This window comes from Nerophis ophidion, linkage group LG26 (assembly GCF_033978795.1).
Source record: "Nerophis ophidion isolate RoL-2023_Sa linkage group LG26, RoL_Noph_v1.0, whole genome shotgun sequence".
Classification (NCBI taxonomy): domain Eukaryota; kingdom Metazoa; phylum Chordata; class Actinopteri; order Syngnathiformes; family Syngnathidae; genus Nerophis; species Nerophis ophidion.
Window position 1 is genome coordinate 4,677,161 of NC_084636.1, and position 18,755 is coordinate 4,695,915.

The 18,755-nt window shown below is 39.5% G+C and overlaps 1 protein-coding gene across 11 annotated transcripts in view; it reads right to left on the minus strand.

Annotated features, from left to right (window-relative positions):
- lpp (LIM domain containing preferred translocation partner in lipoma) overlaps window positions 1–18,755 on the minus strand; it is a 515,529-nt gene that overhangs the window by 35,771 nt on the left and 461,003 nt on the right. For all 11 annotated transcript variants that reach the window (XR_009804541.1, XR_009804542.1, XM_061888695.1 and 8 more), the window contains one exon: window positions 11,693–11,862. Coding sequence is in view for 9 of the 11 variants with exons in the window: in XM_061888695.1 (XP_061744679.1) it covers window positions 11,693–11,862 (170 nt within the window). In the remaining 2 variants the exon portion in view is untranslated. The remainder of the gene's footprint in view (window positions 1–11,692; window positions 11,863–18,755) is intronic.

An 18,755-nucleotide genomic window follows, 5' to 3' on the forward strand; every position in this document is an offset into this window, starting at 1 on the left:
GTCGTAGTGGTTTGTGCAGCCCTTTGAGACACTAGGGATTTAGGGCTACATAAGTAAACATTGATTGATTGATTGATATTAAAATGAATGAATTAATACAACTAACTAAAATTATTTTTCAGATTATTATTATTATTATTATTCAATATCAGTAATAATTTTTTCCAATTTTTTCATTTTTATTGTTTTGACCTGGTTTTTATTTATTTATTGTATAGATATTTTTGGTTTAAAATAATGAAATAATATAAAAACTTGGCTGGCAAAATAAATATATACACAGTCATTGATTAATATGTCAAAATATTTCAACGTCATTCTGTGTATTAAAATAAATGAATTAATACAACTAACTAAAATTATTTTTTAGATTATTATTATTATTGAATATCAGTAATATTCCTTTCATTTTTTCATTTTTATTGTTTTGACCTGCTTTTTATTTATTTATTGTATAGATATTTTTATTTTAAAATAATGAAATAATATAAATATTGGATAGCAAAATAAATATATACACAGTCATTGGTTAATATGTCAAAATATTTCAACATCATTCTGTGTTTTAAAATGAATGAATTAATACAAATAACTGAATTCCCATTTAGATTATTATTATTCTTTAATATCAGTAATCATTTAAACATTTTTTTTTATTGTTTTGACCTGTTTTTTTAATGTATTTATTGTATACATATTTTTTAGTTTAAAATAATGAAATAAAATAAAAACTTGGCTGGAAAAATAAATATATACACAGTCATTGATTAATATGTCAAAATATTTCAATGTCATTCTGTGTTTTAAAATGAAATAATTAATACAAATAAATGAATTCCCATTTAGATTATTGTTATTCTTTAATATCAGTAATCATTTAAACATTTTTTTATTGTTTTGATCTGTTTTTTATGTATTTATTGTATACTTATTTTTTAGTTTGAACTATGAAATAAAATAACTTGGCTGGAAAAATAAATATATACACAGTCATTGATTAATATGTCAAAATATTTCAACATCATTCTGTGTATTAAAATGAATAAATTAATACAACTAATTGAATTCCTATATAGATTATTATTATTCTTTCATATCGGTAATCATTTAAAAAATATATATAGTTTTGACCTGTTTTTTATTTATTTATTGTATACATATTTTTAGTTTTAAATAATGAAATAAAATAATGGCTGGCAAAATAAACATATACACAGTCATTGATTAATATGTCAAAATATTTCAACGTCATTCTGTTTATGAATACAATTCATTCTTTAATGTCAATAATCGCTTAAAACATTTAAAAAAATATTTTTTTAACAATTATTTAGATAACAATAAAAACTATATTTTTTAATTCATTGTGCAATAATAAAAGAACATTTTAATGTTCATATTGTATGGACAGAAGTGCAAGGTTATAGAAAAGTACTTGTAAAAAAAACCCCCTGCAAAATGTACTGAAATAAGTTTGTTCCGGCGACATAAAAGCAGCTGATTGGCGGAGAGGAAACAATACTTGGAAGACATGAGGAGAGAAGATGAAAAGAAGTGTTCCTCATCAAGTCCGTCATCACGTCCCAGCTGACTGGCAGGTCACGGCCCCGCCGACACAATGACGCCACTCCACATACCGCCGGTCTTTTCATTCAAACAGCCGCCCTTTTTTCTAACGCCGCCGATAATGAACGCAATTACATTCACGCCGCTCGCCGTCCGAGACCTTGGCGCGCCGAGAACGTCCGTTGGGCCAAGATTACATTTTATGTTGTATAATCACTTTTATCTTCTTATTACTCTTCTTTGCGGTCTGACCTTCACGGCCTCACGCCCGCCCGGGACGGCGAGCACGCCAGGCGGACAATTAGCCAGACAAGAGAGCTCCGACCTGCGCTCGCCACACGGCGGCCTTTTTTATCTGAGGTCCAACCACTGTGGACGAGACACCAGGAGACAGGTCAGCACGCGAGTCTTGTCACAGTTTGTTGCTTCCCCACACCTCCACAAACCAATTACTGACATCCATCCATCTTCTACCGCTTATCCGAGGTGGGGTCGCGGGGGCAACAGCCTAAGCAGGGAAGCCCAGACTCTCACTATTATGTCAGTTCTACTATGTACTGGACTCTCACACTATTATGTTAGATCCACTATGGACTGGACTCTCACTATTATGTTAGATCCACTATGGACTGGACTCTCACTATTATGTTAGATCCACTATGGACTGGACTCTCACACTATTATGTTAGATCCACTATGGACTGGACTCTCACACTATTATGTTAGATCCACTATGGACTGGACTCTCACTATTATGTTAGATCCACTATGGACTGGACTCTCACACTATTATGTAAGATCCACTATGGACTGGACTCACACTATTATGTTAGATCCACTATGGACTGGACTCTCACTATTATGTTGGATCCACTATGTACTGGACTCTCACTATCATGTTAGATCCACTATGGACTGGACTCTCACACTATTATGTTAGATCCACTATGGACTGGAGTCTCACTATTATGTTAGATCCACTATGGACTGGACTCTCACACTATAATGTTAGATCCACTATGGACTGGACTCTCACACTATTATGTAAGATCCACTATGGACTGGACTCACACACTATTATGTAAGATCCACTATGGACTGGACTCACACTATTATGTTGGATCCACTATGGACTGGACTCTCACTATTATGTTAGATCCACTATGGACTGGACTCTCACTATTATGTTAGATCCACTATGGACTGGACTCTCACACTATTATGTTAGATCCACTATGGACTGGACTCTCACACTATTATGTTAGATCCACTATGGACTGGACTCTCACACTATTATGTTAGATCCACTATGGACTGGACTCTCACACTATTATGTTAGATCCACTATGGACTGGACTCTCACACTATTATGCTAGATCCACTTGACGCCCATTGCAACGGTCCTCTCCAAGGTTTCTCATTGTCATCCCACTGGGTTGAGTTTTTCCTTGCCCTGATGTGGGATCTGAACCGAGGATGTCGTCGTGGCTTGTGCAGCCCTTTTAGACACTTGTCAATTGCGCCTTAGAACAGGGGTCACCAACGCGGTGCCCGTAAGGACCAGATGAGTCGCCCGCTGGCCTGTTCTAAAAATAGCTCAAATAGCAGCACTTACCAGTGAGCTGCCTCTATTTTTTAAATTGTATTTATTTACTAGCAAGCTGGTCTCGCTTTGCTGGACATTTTTAATTCTAAGAGAGACAAAACTCAAATAGAATTTGAAAATCCAAGAAAATATTTTAAAGACTTGGTCTTCACTTGTTTAAATAGATTCCTTTTTTTTTTTTTACTTTGCTTCTTATAACTTTCAGAAAGACAATTTTAGAGAAAAAATACAACCTTAAAAACGATTTTAGGATTTTTAAACACATAACTTTTTACCTTTTAAATTCCTTCCTCTTCTTTCCTGACAATTTAAATCAATGTTCAAGTACATTTATTTTTTTTTTATTGTAAAGAATAATAAATACATTTTAATTTAATTCTTCATTTTCGCTTCTGTTTATTCGACGAAGAATATTTTTAAAATATTTCTTCAAACTTGTTCTGATTAAAATTCAAAAAACTTATCCTGGCAAATCTAGAAAATCTGTAGAATCAAATTTAAATTTTAAATCAAAAACTTGTTTAGATTTCTTAAGAATAATTTGTTCTGGAAAATCTAGAAGAAATAATGATTTGTCTTTGTTAGAAATATAACTTGGTCCAATTTGTTATATATTCTAACAAAGTGCAGATTGGATTTTAACCTATTTAAAACATGTCATCAAAATTCTAAAATTGATCTTAATCAGGAAAAATGACTAATGATGTTCCATAAATTATATTTTTAATTTTTTCAAAAAGATTCAAATTAGCTAGTTTTTCTCTTCATTTTTTTCCGTTGACTTTTGAATTTTAAAGAGTCGAAATTGAAGATAAACTATGTTTCAAATTTTAATTTTCATTTTTTTCCTGTTTTCTCCTCTTTTAAACCGTTCAATTAAATGTTATTTTCGTCATTTATTCTCTACAAAAAATCTTCCGTAAAAGGAAAAAAATGTACGACGGAATGACAGACAGAAATACCCTTTTTTTAAAAAGATATATATATTTATTTATTAAAGGTAAATTGAGCAAATTGGCTATTTCTGGCAATTTATTTAAGTGTGTATCAAACTGGTAGCCCTTGGCATTAATCAGTACCCAAGAAGTAGCTCTTGCTTTCAAAAAGGTTGCTGACCCCTGCCTTAGGGGATTTAGGTACAAAGACTGGGGGTGGGGGGGCTCTTCGGGATTCCTAGACGGACTCGGGGGCAAAGTCCCCCCAGCCCCAGAGACCCCGCCTTCACGCCGGCGCAGGGAGGCGTGCGCCCTTCCCTCAGGATGGGAGCAAGAGAAGAAAGATGGACTTTCATTAAGAAACTCGAAACTTTTGATCCGGCGCCAGAAGAACATTTATGCTGATGAAACGCATAAATAAAACTTTCAGTCATCCCTTCCTGCCCCCCACTCCCCCCAACTCGTGTCTCCGGCGCACGAGTCGGACTTGGAGAAGTTCCAGGCGAGGCGACCACAATCCCAGTGAGTGCCTGGCAAGGCGGATGATTTAGGAGACGCTGCGCTCGAAGTCCCTTCCTGCGCGCGGGAGTGATATCATTTGTTCCCCGCATGGCTCCTTCCAACTTAACTTAAAAAGGAACCGCACTTTTTTTTCTTTTGGAATTCTGCCTATCGTTCGCAATCGTTAAGAAAGACACGAAACAGGGATGGCCCTGCGATGAGGTGGCGACTTGTCCAGGGTGTGCCCCGCCTTCCACCCGGTTGTAGTTGAGATAGGCACCAGCGCCTCTCCTCGACCACCAAAAGGGAATAAGCGGTAGAAAATGGATGGATGGATGACCACGGATGCTATTCTGCTTGTAAGGCCCTCAAAAAATACATCCATTAGAGTTTAATATACAAAAGCAGTGAAGTTGTCACATTTGTCATGTCTTCTGTTTAGTTAGGGACCGATGTCCTTTTGGGACAGAGGACCTTATTGAATTTCTAAGGTTTTTATTATTATTAGGGCCCGATGTCCTTTTGGGACAGAGGACCCTATCGAATTTCTACGGTTTTATTATTATTAGGGACCGATATCCTATTGGGACGGAGGACCCTATTGAATTTCTAAGTAATTAGGGACCGAATGTCCCCTCGGGACGGAGGAACCTATTGAATTTCAAAGGTTTTATTATTATTAGGGACCGATGTCCCTTTGGGACAGAGGACCTTATTGAATTTCTAAGTAATTAGGGACCGAATGTCCCCTCAGGACAGAGGACTCTATTGTATTTCTAAAGTTTTATTATTATTAGGGACCGATGTCCCTTTGGGACAGAGGACCCTATTGAATTTCTAAGGATTTATTATTGTTAAGGACCGATGTCCCTTTGGGACAGAGGACCCTATTGAATGTCTAAGTAATTAGGGAACGAATGTCCCTTTGGGACAGAGGACCCTATTGTATTTCTAAGGTTTTATTATTATTAGGGCCCGATGTCCTTTTGGGACAGAGGACCTTATTGAATTTCTAAGGTTTTATTATTATTAGGGCCCGATGTCCTTTTGGGACAGAGGACCTTATTGAATTTCAAAGGTTTTATTATTATTAGGGCCCGATGTCCTTTTGGGACAGAGGACCTTATTGAATTTCTAAGGTTTTATTATTATTAGGGCCCGATGTCCTTTTGGGACAGAGGACCTTATTGAATTTCTAAGGTTTTATTATTATTAGGGACCGATGTCCTTTTGGGACAGAGGACCCTATTGAATTTCTAAGGATTTATTATTATTAGGGCCCGATGTCCTTTTGGGACAGAGGACCTTATTGAATTTCTAAGGTTTTATTATTATTAATGACCAATGTCCTTTTGGGACAGAGGACCCTATCGAATTTCTACGGTTTTATTGTTATTAGGGACCGATATCCTTTTGGGACGGAGGACCCTATTGAATTTCTAAGTAATTAGGGACCGACTGTCCCCTCGGGACGGAGGACCCTATTGAATTTCGAAGGTTTTATTATTATTAGGGACCGATGTCCCTTTGGGACAGAGGACCTTATTGAATTTCTAAGTAATTAGGGACCGAATGTCCCCTCGGGACAGAGGACCCTATTGTATTTCTAAAGTTTTATTATTATTAGGGACCGATGTCCCTTTGGGACGGAGGACCCTATTGAATTTCTAAGGATTTATTATTATTAAGGACCGATGTCCCTTTGGGACAGAGGACCCTATTGAATTTCTAAATAATTAGGGAACGAATGTCCCTTTGGGACAGAGGACCCTATTGTATTTCTAAGGTTTTATTATTATTAGGGACCGATGTCCTTTCAGGACAGAGGACGCTATTGAATTTCTAAGGTTTTATTATTATTAGGGACCGATGTCCCTTTGGGACAGAGGACCCTATTGAATTTCTAAGGTTTTATTATTATTAAGGACCGATGTCCTTTTGGGACAGAGGACCCTATTGAATTTCTAAGGTTTTATTAAGGACCGATGTCCTTTTGGGACAGAGGACGCTATTGAATTTCTAAGGTTTTATTATTATTAGGGACCAATGTCCCTTTGGGACAGAGGACCTTATTGAATTTCTAAGTAATTAGGGACCGAATGTCCCCTCGGGACAGAGGACCCTATTGTATTTCTAAAGTTTTATTATTATTAAGGACCGATGTCCCTTTGGGACAGAGGACCCTATTGAATGTCTAAGTAATTAGGGAACGAATGTCCCTTTCGGACAGAGGACCCTATTGTATTTCTAAGGTTTTATTATTATAAGGGACCGATGTCCTTTCAGGACAGAGGACCCTATTGAATTTCTAAGGTTTTATTATTATTAGGGACCGATGTCAGATGACAGAGGACCCTATTGAATTTCTATGGTTTTATTATTATTAAGGACCGATGTCCTTTTGGGACAGAGGACCCTATTGAATTTCTAAGGTTTTATTAAGGACCGATGTCCTTTTGGGACAGAGGATGCTATTGAATTTCTAAGGTTTTATTATTATTAGGGACCAATGTCCCTTTGGGACAGAGGACCTTAGTGAATTTCTAAGTAATTAGGGACCGAATGTCCCCTCGGGACAGAAAACCCTATTGTATTTCTAAAGTTTTATTATTATTAGGGACCGATGTCCCTTTGGGACGGAGGACCCTATTGAATTTCTAAGGATTTATTATTATTAGGGACCGATGTCCCTTTGGGACAGAGGACCCTATTGAATTTCTAAGTAATTAGGGACCGAATGTCCCTTCGGGACAGAGGACCCTATTGAATTTCTAAGGTTTTATTATTATTAGGGACCGATGTCCCTTTGGGACAGAGGACCCTATTGAATTTCTAAGGTTTTATTATTATTAAGGACCGATGTCCTTTTGGGACAGAGGACCCTATTGAATTTCTAAGGTTTTATTATTATTAGGGACCGATGTCCCTTTAAGATGGAGGACCCTGTTGAATTTCTAAGGTTTTATTATAATTAGGGACCGATGTCCTTTTGGGACGGAGGACCCTATTGTATTTCTAAGGTTTTATTATAATTAGGGACCGATGTCCTTTTGGGACGGAGGACCCTATTGAATTTCTAAGAAATTAGGGACCAAATGTCCCTTCGGGACAGAGGACCCTATTGTATTTCTAAGGTTTTATTATTATTAGGGACCGATGTCCTTTTGGGACAGAGGACCCTATTGAATTTCTAAGTAATTAGGGACCGATTGTCCCTTTGGGACAGAGGACCCTATTGTATTTCTAAGGTTTTATTATTATTAGGTACCGATGTCCCTTTGGGACAGAGGACCCTATTGAATTTCTAAAGTTTTATTATTATAAGGGGCCGATGTCCTTTTGGGACAGAGGACCCTATTGAATTTCTAAAGTTTTATTATTATAAGGGGCCGATGTCCTTTTGGGACAGAGGACACTATTGAATTTCTAAGTAATTAGGGAACGAATGTCCCTTAGGGACAGAGGACCCTATTGTATTTCTAAGGTTTTATTATTATTATTATACCACCGCCTCTTTGAGCTGTAATTTGACCCCCTTAACATGCTTCAGGACTGGCAAATATTGCAATCTAAGAAAAAAACCAAACCCCAAAACTCAAAATTGCCATCTAGGGCCCCCTAGGAATAAAACACTGACAAAACTGCTCTTGGGAAGAAAACACAGACAAAACTGCTTGTAACTTCCGGTAGGAAAGTCGTAGAAACATGAAACAAAAACCACTACGTAGGTCTCAGTTAGACTTATATTTCATCCACTGAGACCCCAAGGCTTAAATCAACAGGAAGTTTGCTATTCCCACTTCAATACAAAAGTTGGCTAAAAAATGTCGCTTTTTTTCAAACATTATCTATTCTGAGAACGTTTGTCGTTTCGGCTTCAAATAACCTCAGAAGAGAGTTTGAACCCTTCGATTAAAAGTTAAAGAAAGAGTTTTAATTACTACTCCGGTTTAGATTTTATAAGCCCGCAAAGAACCATTGCGCTGCTGCTGTTGTCACAAAACGGGGGCTTTCTGCTCAGACAAAACTGTAGGACTGTCATACACACATGAAACAAAAACCTCAATGTAGGTCTCACTGAGACCTATATTTCATACACTGACCGCCCCCAACTAAAATCAACAGGAAGTGTGCTATTCCCACTTCAATACAACAACTGCATTACATTCACCATGCATTAGAGTCTCAAAATGAAGACACAAAGGCGTCCTTATAAAATAACCAAGCCACTTTACAACTGTTATTACTCTGAGACTGATGTATAACACATGTGTACAACTTTTTCTCCGTGTAATAATCCATCCATCCATCTTCTACCGCTTATCTGGGCTTGGGACACGGGAGCAGCAGCCAAAGCGGTCCCGTCCATCGATGCTTGCAGCTTTAATTATGTTTGTTTTGTTTTTGACTCCATTAGTTTCTGTTTTTGCGCACCCTGGTTTGTTTCCATGACAACCATTAGTTTCACCTGCCTAATTTGTTTGAACTCATGCACCTGTTATTAATCATGTCACTAGTTAAGCCTGTCATTTCCAGTTGGTCGTTCTGGTGTCATCACTCTTGTTTTTGCCCTGTCCGGGACATAGATCAGTGGTCCCCAACCTTTTTGTAGCTGCGGACCGGTCAACGCTTGATAATTTGGGAACAGGTGGGTGCCATGATTGGGTATAAAAACAGCTTCCCAAAAATTGCTCAGTCTTTTACAAGAAAAGATGGGGCGAGGTACACCCCTTTGTCCACAACTGCGTCAGCAAATAGTCAAACAGTTTAAGAACAACGTTTCTCAAAGTGCAATTAAATGGGTTGTACTTGTATAGCGCTTTTCTACCTTCAGGTACTCAAAGCGCTTTGACACTACTTCCACATTTACCCATTCACACACACATTCACACACTGATGTTTAGTTAATTAATTTTGCAACTAATTTAGGGATTTCAACATCTACGCTCCATAATATCATCAAAAGGTTCAGAGAATCTGGAGAAATCACTCCACGTAAGCGGCATGGCCGGAAACCAACATTGAATGACCGTGACCTTCGATCCCTCGGACGGTACTGTATCAAAAACCGACATCAATCTCTAAAGGATATCACCACATGGGCTCAGGAACACTTCAGAAAACCACTGTCACTAAATACAGTTGGTCGCTACATCTGTAAGTGCAAGTTAAAGCTCTACTATGCAAAGCGAAAGCCATTTATCAACAACATCCAGAAACGCCGCCGGCTTCTCTGGGCCCGAGCTCATCTAAGATAGACTGATGCAAAGTGGAAAAGTGTTCTGTGGTCTGACGAGTCCACATTTCAAATTGTTTTTGGAAATATTCGACATCGTGTCATCCGGACCAAAGGGGAAGCGAACCATCCAGACTGTTATCGACGCAAAGTTGAAAAGCCAGCATCTGTGATGGTATGGGGGTGCATTAGTGCCCAAGGCATGGGTAACTTACACATCTGTGAAGGCACCATTAATACTGAAAGATACATACAGGTTTTGGAACAACATGTGCTGCCGTCTTTTTCATGGACGCCCCTGCTTATTTCAGAAAGACAATGCCAAGCCACATTCAGCACGTGTTACAACAGCGTGGCTTCGTAAAAAAAGACTGTGGGTACTTTCCTGGCCGGCCTGCAGTCCAGACTTGTCTCCCATGGAAAATGTGTGGCGCATTATGAAGCATAAAATACGACAGCGGAGACCCCGGACTGTTGAACGACTGAAGCTCTACATAAAACAAGAATGGGAAAGAATTCCACTTTCAAAGCTTCAACAATTAGTTTCCTCAGTTCCCAAACGTTTATTGAGTGTTGTTAAAAGAAAAGGTAATGTAACACAGTGGTGAACATGCCCTTTCCCAACTACTCCAGGGCTGGAGTGTGTGTGTGTGTGTGTGTGTGTGTGGGGGGGGGGGGGGGGGCTGTAACTGAGTGCGCAGCCCCAAACGTTTCTACTCATGAGCAAAATGGAACTCTGTCTCTGCCTGATTCCTTGCTTCTTGTCTTGTTTAATAGATAGTTCGGTGATTGAACCTGACGAAAATGAGTGCCGTTAAAGGAACTTTTTGCATCTGCAGTGCAAACACATCATTGTAGGATTATTCAGTTCCATCCTCTCCTTAAGAGAGCGGCCGTTAGAAGTCGATCAAAGTCGTCCAGCGCGACTTTTCAGCAGAAAAAAGAAGTAATCTTTGTAGAAGCGATGCCGAGTTAAGTGTGACCCCCGTTCTGAATAATCACGTACTGCTTTCCACGATATGTGTGACCACTCCCTTTAGAGGCAGCCTCAGTGACGTTGACGAGGGAACCCCTGAATAAATAGAGGAGCGCGGGGGGCTGTACATTTTAGAGCGTGGTGGGAGACTGTAACCGAGTGCGCAGCCCCAAACGTTTCTCCTCATGAGCAAAATTCAACTCTGTCTCGGCCTGATTCCTTGCTTCTTGTCTTGTTTAATAGATAGGTCGGTGTTTGAACCTGACAAGCGAGGCCAAATTAAGTGTGACCCCCGTTCTGAATAATCACGTACTGCTTTGCATATGTGTGACCACTCCCTTTGAGGCAGTCTCAATGACGTTAACGAGGGAACCCCTGAATAAATAGAGGAGCGCGGGGGGCGTTACACCTTAGAGTGTGGAGGGAGACTGTAACCGAGTGCGCAGCCCCAAACGTTTCTCCTCATGAGCAAAATTCAACTCTGTCTCAGCCTGATTCCTTGCTTCTTGTCTTGTTTAATAGATAGTTCGGTGTTTGAACCTGACAAGCGAGGCCAATTTAAGTGTGACCCTCGTTCTGAATAATCACGTACTGCTTTGCGTATGTGTGACCACTCCCTTTAGAGGCAGCCTCAATGACGTTAACGAGGGAATCCCTGAATAAATAGAGGAGCGCGGGGGGCGTTACACCTTAGAGCGTGGAGGGAGACTGTAACCGAGTGCGCAGCCCCAAACGTTTCTCCTCATGAGCAAAATTCAACTCTGTCTCGGCCTGATTCCTTGCTTCTTGTCTTGTTTAATAGATAGTTCGGTGTTTGAAACCGAAGTTAAGTGTGAGGTGAGGGCCGACTTAAGGGCGTGGCAAAGACTTACCACGTAACAGGGCTCGCAGTAGGCCTTCTTCTCCACGGCGTAGAAGGGCCGGCCGCGCAGCTTGCTGCTGCAGGTCATGCAGACGAAGCAGTCCACGTGGAACACCTGATCCATGGCCGTGCAGCCGGTGCCCTCGCCCACCACGTTCTCCCCGCAGCTGGCACAGCGCCCTGGGGAGGAGACAAGAGTGAGAGGTGGCACACGCTTTGTGCAGCAACAAAAACATTGGAAATCATCGGATATATTTTGTCGCCTGGTCCTAAATTCCGGTCATAAAAATATCGATAATTATCGATATCAAACACTTTTTTTAGTGATACCATTTTTAGCCACAAACAAACACAAAATATGCGATATATTTCCCCAAAATTTTCAAAAGTGGAATAATTGATGTGATTGGAGGCTTCAATAGTTCAATAGTTCATAAGAACTTTAAATTTTATTCATTAATATTTTTTAACAATTAAGTTCAGAAAAAAAATCCACAAAAATCATTGGGGATCTAAAAGGGCCACATTGTTAAAAAATAAAATAAATATATATTTATATATACATATATAAATATATATACACAAAAAATATATATATAATATATATAAAATCATATATATATGTTATCGACACTTAAGTGTCTGAATAAAATTCCAATGTACTAGTTGATTAAAAGCTTTTATTTTTTTTAATTATTATTATTTTTGTTTTATGCCCTTTATGTAATTGAATATATGCAATATTATACCCCAAAAAATTTAAATATATCATAACAACATTGATTTTGATTCTTTTTTTTTTTCTTTAACAATCAAGTTCTGAAAATAAATCCACTAAAATTATTGGGCCCCACTGTTAAAAAATAAATGAATAAATAAATGTAAAAAAAATATAAAAACAATTATATCTATCAATATATATATATATATATATATATATAGGTATACATAATTGTTTTACTTTGAACACTTCAGATTTATTTGTAATTTATAAGCTTCTTTTCATTATTTGTTTAGTTTGTTTTACGCCTTTTGTCGGTTAAAAAAATACGTATAATTGTTGTTTTGATTCCAACACCTCAATATCTAGTTTAACCTCAGATGTATTCGTTATTCATAATCTTTACGGTTGTTTTTAAAGGCAAACACAAAATATGTGATATTTCCCCCCAAAAACAATTAAAATCGAAATATTTGATGTGATTGGAGGCTTGAATAGGTCAATAATTTGTAACATTGATTTTGATTCATTATTATGTTTGAGCCATGACAGTTTTAAAGGAACAATAACAGCCTGAATGGCAACTTTGTCTTATTAGAGCCAGCGTTTTCTCGTTACATTTCACCCCTTTGCTCTTTTAATTTATTTTATTTTGTAATATTGTTTGCGGGTCGTGAAAAAAACGGGTGTACGGCGCAGGATGAGTGACTTCCTGTCCGTGCACGAACACGGCGGCGGCGGCAGGCAGACAGACGGCAACAACAGGAAGATGATAAAAGTGGCGCGGCGACTGATAAAACTAACTTTGCAAAAGAGGTCACGAGCGGAGCCAAAAGATATTATTGCCGGCAAAAAGAGGCTGATTGCGCGGCGCGGCGGCGATGGCGGCATTTGGATATCTTTAATTGAGTTGGAGATATCTTTAATTGAGTTTAAGATGTCCTCAACTCAATGCAAGTTATCTTCAAGCCAATTAAAGCCTCTGTCGCTTTCATTAGCGCTATCTCCCCGTAAGAGGCTTGAAAAGGATATCAGACAGACGTTGTTTGGCGACACATCTGACACCATGATGCCATCGCTCACATCCGCCGCCCTTTCATCTGGGAAATAAAAAACTATTAAAGGCCGATTCTGTGTGTATTTCCCCCCGCCCCCACCCAATCCGACGCCAAACGCCGCCGTTGATTATTTGATGTTGGCGCTGAAAGGGAAGCTTTTTCAGGTGTCAACACAACCTGGTGCACATCAAACATGGCCGACTCACAAGTGGTTATCTTTAGGCCGCGTGAAGGGAAGCGAGACGCTACAAAAGTTCCGACAACATCGTCCGCCGCACTGACGGCCACGGCGTCGGTGCAGGGAGTAGTAAGGACATCTGTCTTGCTGAAACTTTTGCAATTTGTTCGATTAATAATGGAGACGTCAAAGAAGAAAGCTGTAGGTGTACTGCAGCTGCCTTTAGCAACACAAACACAGCCGGTTTTTTTTTGTTTACATTCCCGAAGGTGAAGCTTTACTATGGAACAGAGCGGTCATGTCAACCGGCAGGTTTCGGAGAGAAAATTGTGCTAATAAATCGGCTCTTATTGTAGACATGAGCGGAGTTTGCGTCCTCCTGCAGCTGCGGACTATTACCTCCTCCCACCGGAGACACTGGTGGTCACCACACCCGTCCGACTTTCAGGTACCATATAACCTCACTAAAACACTAGTAACACAATAAGCAGATAAGGGATTTTCCAGAATTATCCTAGTAAATGTGTCTAATAACATCTGAATCGCTCCCACTGCCCTCGCCTTTTTTTTTTTCTAGTCCTTCACTATCACTATCCTCATCCACAAATCTTTCATCCTCGCTCAAATTAATGGGGAAATCGCCGCTTTCTCGGTCCGAATCGCTCTCGCTGCTGGTGGCCATGATTGTAGACAATGTTCAGATGTGAGGAGCTGCACAACCTGTGACGTCACGCGCACATCGTATGTGTATTTGTTCTGGAGGGTGGGGGCGAGGGACATATTGAAGAACACGGCGCTTCCGTCAGGTTTTCAGATCAACTTGGTGACGCAAATAGAAAGTGTTGTTTTTAGGTTGGTCTCTCCAAAGCTTTGGAATAAATTGCAAAATACCTATTCTGTTTTGGGTGATCATTTAAACTCAGTTTATGTGTCATCAAAATAATTTGGGATTGACCAGCAACTTAAATTCCCTTGAAGGAACATCTGGTCCAAACGCAACAATGTATACATACAGTTGCAATCAAAAGTTTACATACACTTGTAAAGAACATTATGTCATGGCTGTCTTGAGTTTCCAATAATTTCTACAACTCTTATCTTTTTATTTTGTGACAGAGTGATTGGAGCACATGCTCGTTGGTCAAAAAAACATTCGTCAATGTGGAGGTAATCCTCACTTTTCATTGTCCCATTTACTCTCTGTAAAGCACAGTTCCATTGGCAGCAAAACGGGCCCAGAGCATAATACTACGACCACCATGCTTGGCGGTAGGATTGGTTTTCCTGGGATTAAAAGGCCTCACCTTTTCTCCTCCTATTGCTGGGTATTGTGGCCAAACAGCTCCATTTTTGTTTCTTATGACCACAGAACTTTCCTTCAGAAGGTCTTATCTTTGCCCATGTGATGTAATGCATGACTGTAATGTAACGACTGTAATGTAACGACTGTTGTGTAACGACTGTAATGTAACAACTGTTGTGTAATGACTGTAATCTAACGACTGTAACAACTGTAGTGTAAAGACTGTTGTGTAACAACTGTAAACAACTGTAAGGTAATGACTGTTGTGTAACAACTGTAGTGTAACGACTGTTGGGTAATGACTTTAATGTAACGATTGTTGTGTAACGACTGTAATGTAACAACTGTTGTGTAATGACTGTAATGTAACGACTGGAATGTAACAACTGTAATGTAACGACTATAACGACTGTAGTATAAAGACTGCAATGTAACGACTGTTGTGTAACAACTGTAGTGTAACGACTGCTGTGTAATAACTGTAATGTAACGACAGTAATGTAACAACTGTAATGTAACGGCTGTTGCATAATGACTTTAATGTAACGACTGTAATGTAACAACTGTCGTGTAACAACTGCAATGTAACAACTGTAATGTAACGACTGTAGTGTAACGACTGTAATGTAATGACTGGTGTGTAACAATGGTAATGTAACAACTGTAATTTAACGTCTGTAATGTAATGACTACAATGTAACAACTGTTATGTATGACTGTAACATAACTATGGTAATGTAATGACTGTAACAGCTGTAATCTAACAACTGTAATGTAACGACTGTAATGTAACAACATTTGTGTAATGACTGCAATTCAACAACTGTAATGGAACAGCTGTAATCTAACAACTGCTGTGTAATGACTGTAATAAAATGACTGTAATGTAATGACTTATAAAATGACTGTAATGTAACGACTGTAGTGTAATGACAACAACTGTAATGTAACGGCTGTAATGTTTTATGACTGTAATGAAACAACTGTAATGTAACGACTGTTGTGTAATGACTGTTGTGTAACGACTGTAATGCAATGACTGTTGTGTAATGACTGTAAGGTAATGTAATGTAATGTATGTAATGAGTGTAATGTAACGAGTGTAATGTAACGACTGTAATATAAGGACTGTAATGTAATGAATGTAATGTAACGACTGTAAATGTGACCCCATCTTTACCCCCCATGATGGTGGCACCCATCACAAGAACTTGCACCACCTCCAACTTCACTTGGAGGTGTTTCCTCGCCTCTGTCACCAAACTAAGCTGCTCACCGTGTAAGCGCCTTGAGGTCACGGCGGTGGCAAACGGCCGGCGTGTTACAGACGACTGACACGTGAATTCACCAGCAGGTCGTCAGCCCGCGTGTTTGATTCCTACAGCGCCATCCGCACCTGAATATGAATCCACAGCTCGTGCACGCAGGCAGATTCCACGGAGCAGTGAAGGCAGGTCTGGGGGGACGCGGGGGATCACAAGCAGGGTGATCACATAGCCGGAGGGGGGAGGAGGGACAGTTAGCAGTAAGTGGCGTGGGATCACAGGCCGTCTGCAGCGAGTGGATGCCAAACACGTCCCGTGAGGGTTCCCGCTTTGAGCCAGCGAGAAGGAAAATCCTCGCGGAAATACTTTTGGGGCTTTGTCACGGCGACAGGCTCTCGGGACCCAACTGAGCACGCCGCTGCACCCAGAGTATGTACTGCATATGTACTGAAAGTGTGTGTATCTACTGTAAGTGTGCGTGTACTGTAAGTGTGTATGTAGGTGTGTATCTATTGTAAGTGTGCATGTACTGTAAGTGTGCATTTACTGTAAGTGCATATGTACTGTAAGTGTGCATGTACTGTAAGTGTGCATGTACTGTAAGTGTGCATGTACTGTAAGTGGGTATGTAGGTGTGTATCTATTGTAAGTGTGCATGTACTGTAAGTGTGCATGTACTGTAAGTGCATATGTACTGTAAGTGTGTATGTGCTGTAAGTGCGTATGTACTGTAAGTACAGTAAGTGTGCATGTAAGTGTGTATGTATTGTAAGTGTGCATGTACTGTATGTGTGTATGTAAGTGCATATGTACTGTAAGTGTGTATGTAGGTGTGTATGTACTGTAAGTGTGTATGTACTGTAAGTGTGTATGTAGGTGTGTATGTACTGTAAGTGTGTATGTACTGTAAGTGTGCATGTACTGTATGTGTGTATGTAAGTGCATATGTACTGTAAGTGTGTATGTAGGTGTGTATGTACTGTAAGTGTGTATGTACTGTAAGTGCATATGTACTGTAAGTGTGTATGTGCTGTAAGTGTGTATGTACTGTAAGTACAGTAAGTGTGCATGTAAGTGTGTATGTATTGTAAGTGTGCATGTACTGTATGTGTGTATGTAAGTGCATATGTACTGTAAGTGTGTATGTAGGTGTGTATGTACTGTAAGTGTGTATGTACTGTAAGTGCGTATGTAGGTGTGTATGTACTGTAAGTGCGCATGTAGGTGTGTATGTACTGTAAGTGTGTATGTAGGGGTGTATGTACTGTAAGTGTGTATGTAGGTGTGTATGTACTGTAAGTGCGTATGTAGGTGTGTATGTACTGTAAGTGCGCATGTAGGTGTGTATGTTCTGTAAGTGTGTATGTAGGGGTGTATGTACTGTAAGTGTGTATGTAGGTGTGTATGTACTGTAAGTGCGCATGTAGGTGTGTATGTACTGTAAGTGCGCATGTAGGTGTGTATGTACTGTAAGTGCGTATATAGGGGTGTATGTACTGTAAGTGCGTATGTAGGTGTGTATGTACTGTAAGTGCGCATGTAGGTGTGTATGTACTGTAAGTGCGTATGTAGGGGTGTATGTACTGTAAGTGCGCATGTAGGTGTGTATGTACTGTAAGTGCGTATATAGGGGTGTATGTACTGTAAGTGCGTATGTAGGTGTGTATGTACTGTAAGTGCGCATGTAGGTGTGTATGTACTGTAAGTGCGTATATAGGGGTGTATGTACTGTAAGTGCGTATGTAGGTGTGTATGTACTGTAAGTGCGCATGTAGGTGTGTATGTACTGTAAGTGCGTATGTAGGGGTGTATGTACTGTAAGTGCGCATGTAGGTGTGTATGTACTGTAAGTGCGTATATAGGGGTGTATGTACTGTAAGTGCGTATGTAGGTGTGTATGTACTGTAAGTGCGCATGTAGGTGTGTATGTACTGTAAGTGCGTATGTAGGGGTGTATGTACTGTAAGTGCGCATGTAGGGGTGTATGTACTGTAAGTGCGTATGTAGGGGTGTATGTACTGTAAGTGTGTATGTAGGTGTGCATGTATTGTAAGTGAGTATGTACAGTGTGTATGTACTGTAAGTGTGTATGTAGGTGTGTATGTACTGTAAGTGCATATGTACTGTAAGTATGTAAATAGGTGTGTATGTACTGTAAATTTGTATGTAAGTGTGTATGTACTGTAAATGTGTATGTGGGTGTGTATGTACTGTTAGTGCGTATGTATTGTAAGTGTGCATTTACTGTATGTGTGTATGTAAGTGCATATGTACTGTAATTGTGTATGTAGGTGTGTATGTACTGTAAGTGTGTATGTACTGTAAGTGTGTATGTACAGTAAGTGTGCATGTACTGTAAGTGTGTATGTAGGTGTGAAAGTACTATAAGTGTTCATGTACTGTAAGTGTGTATGTACTGTAATGTGTATGTAGGTGTGCATGTACTGTGTGTATGTAAGTGTGTATGTACTGTAAATGTGTATGTGGGTGTGTATGTACTGTTAGTGCGTATGTATTGTAAGTGTGCATTTACTGTATGAGTGTATGT